The sequence below is a fragment of the Propithecus coquereli genome, unplaced genomic scaffold, assembly GCF_000956105.1.
Source record: "Propithecus coquereli isolate 6110/MARCELLA unplaced genomic scaffold, Pcoq_1.0 Scaffold46, whole genome shotgun sequence".
NCBI lineage: Eukaryota > Metazoa > Chordata > Mammalia > Primates > Indriidae > Propithecus > Propithecus coquereli.
Genome location: NW_012150396.1, coordinates 6176635 through 6178629, shown reverse-complemented (window position 1 = coordinate 6178629; position 1995 = coordinate 6176635). Strand labels below are relative to the sequence as shown.

At 40.8% G+C, this 1995-nt stretch overlaps 1 protein-coding gene across 1 annotated transcript in view; it reads right to left on the bottom strand.

Annotated features, from left to right (window-relative positions):
* Nucleotides 1-1126: 1126 nt before the first annotated feature.
* The window catches only part of DKK2 (dickkopf WNT signaling pathway inhibitor 2), a 93779-nt gene continuing 92910 nt past the window's right edge, over nt 1127-1995 (bottom strand). Inside the window, exon 4 of the mRNA XM_012655115.1 lies at nt 1127-1390. Coding sequence (XP_012510569.1) covers nt 1140-1390 — 251 coding nt within the window. The 3' untranslated portion in view covers nt 1127-1139. The remainder of the gene's footprint in view (nt 1391-1995) is intronic.

Below are 1995 nucleotides of genomic sequence, written 5' to 3'. Positions count from 1 at the left end.
AAGTGCAAGTGACCTCACGCTGAATTCATCCATGTAGTAAATATTATGACAGCAAATCCCACAGAGACATCGCATTTATGTTGCGCAGCCTCCGGTTTCAAAGGTGAAAAGTCAGCTCGTGCTTCAGACATAGGAGCTGTGTGCTGCCAAAACCCGGGTAACTGACAACGTCTCCTCCATTTTCGAGCTGTGGTCTCTATTACGGCTGAGCATGTAAAAATAAAATACATTTATCCGTCTACTCTATGAAAACATAGGCCATGGCAAAGCTATAAAAAAAACCAATGATGTCTCCATTAGATTGTGTCCTGCATATATTGAGCATCTTTAAATTTTTAGCAATCTGAAAATTCTGCGCTGTGCAAGTATTGTGCTAGTCACAACTGATGGGGATATTTTGGAGAATAAAATGTACTCAGGGCAGGAATCACGTAGGATAAAGACACATGCTCTGTCATGCGACTCTGAGGGGACTGTTTCTGTCTTATACCAGTCTAACTAATTATAGGCAAAATTAAAAATGTCAATAGCAGTTTGTGGAAAAATAAGTTTTTCCCCCCTAAACACCTGCCATTATTTTGAAATTATTTGAAAAATATTGACTTCTGACTACTTTTTTCCATTTACCAAGGCCTTTAATTGGGCAGTGCAATTAGTGTTCCGAATTGAAAGGTGATTCTGTGTTGCAAATTATGCTCCATGTTTTTATTTCAACGTTTTTCATTTTACCGTATGCTCCAGTATACTGGAAGCATTTCGTTAAACTATAACTTCGAATAGAAACATGGCTGTTAGGTTATTTTTGTAGGCAATCTCCAATCTGAAAGAAACCTCTCCTCTAGCACAACTAAATCTTGGATAGTCACACGGTATTCATCAGTAATTTCCATCGTGTGCTTTTTTTAATAGCGTTTTCACAAATGTGTACATTATTTACATAAAAAAGTTGCATAATGGAAGCACACTGGTCGTGTTGCCTTCGTCACCCCTTCTAATCTGTTCGGTTCTCTTTCTCTCTCGCTGCGATCTACATTCTTGTTTTAGCCACTCTCTGCGTTCCGCACGTGCTTTTCCACCATGCTATAATGCATTAAATACACAAATTCACAGTCTGCTAGTGACGCTCTCCTCCGTGGTGATCAAATCTTCTGGCACACGTGGAGTCTGGCTTTGGAGGAATAGGTCGCGTCTTTCCACACTTTGCAAGACAGGCCCTTGGCGCAGTCACACCGCTGGAAGATTTCCAGCCCGTGCGAGCCCTTCCTGCGCTGCTTGGTGCAGACTTCTCCCTGGTGAAGCACTGGCTTGCAGATTTTGGTCCAGAAGTGCCGAGCACAACAGAACCCTTCCGTGCAGTCTGACGAGCGCAGGCAGGGGTCTCCTTCATGCCCTACAGGACGACGGCCAAAAGGTATTACCATGGCACCTCAGGAAAAAATCCTACCTTGTAATCAGAAGCACATACAACATTTTTACTTATATTATACTATCTTCTGTGATGTTACCATTTATAATGAAAAGTCTGGAATTCGTACCAAAGGGCTCTCCCTCTAATCACGCAAATCCCCTATCGACTGTTTCCATTATTTGCCATCTGAATGTGAAATTTAAAAAACAGCCAGGACTTTGCTTCGTCTTTTCTTTACTTTGTCATCATCTGCTTTTTAGATGTTTCCCCTGATCGTTATTTTTTTTTTTCCTACTAGGAAAGTGTAAAAAAAAAAAAAAAAGTAAAAAGATTGCTTTCAAATTAATTAATTTGATACCTTCTTGGAAGCTCTAAACCAACACCTGATTCAAGGAGAAGGCTGAAATTGTCAGGTATTCCTGAGACCATGTATCCATTAGAGTCTGGCCAGGATAACAGAAACTTTGTTCAAACAGAAGATATTTAATGCAGAGAATTGGCCACATGGGGAGTAGTAGAGGTAAGAATTATCGGAGGAAGGTAAGGCAATATGGAGATTGGCAGCCACAAAAAGCCACACTTAGGGT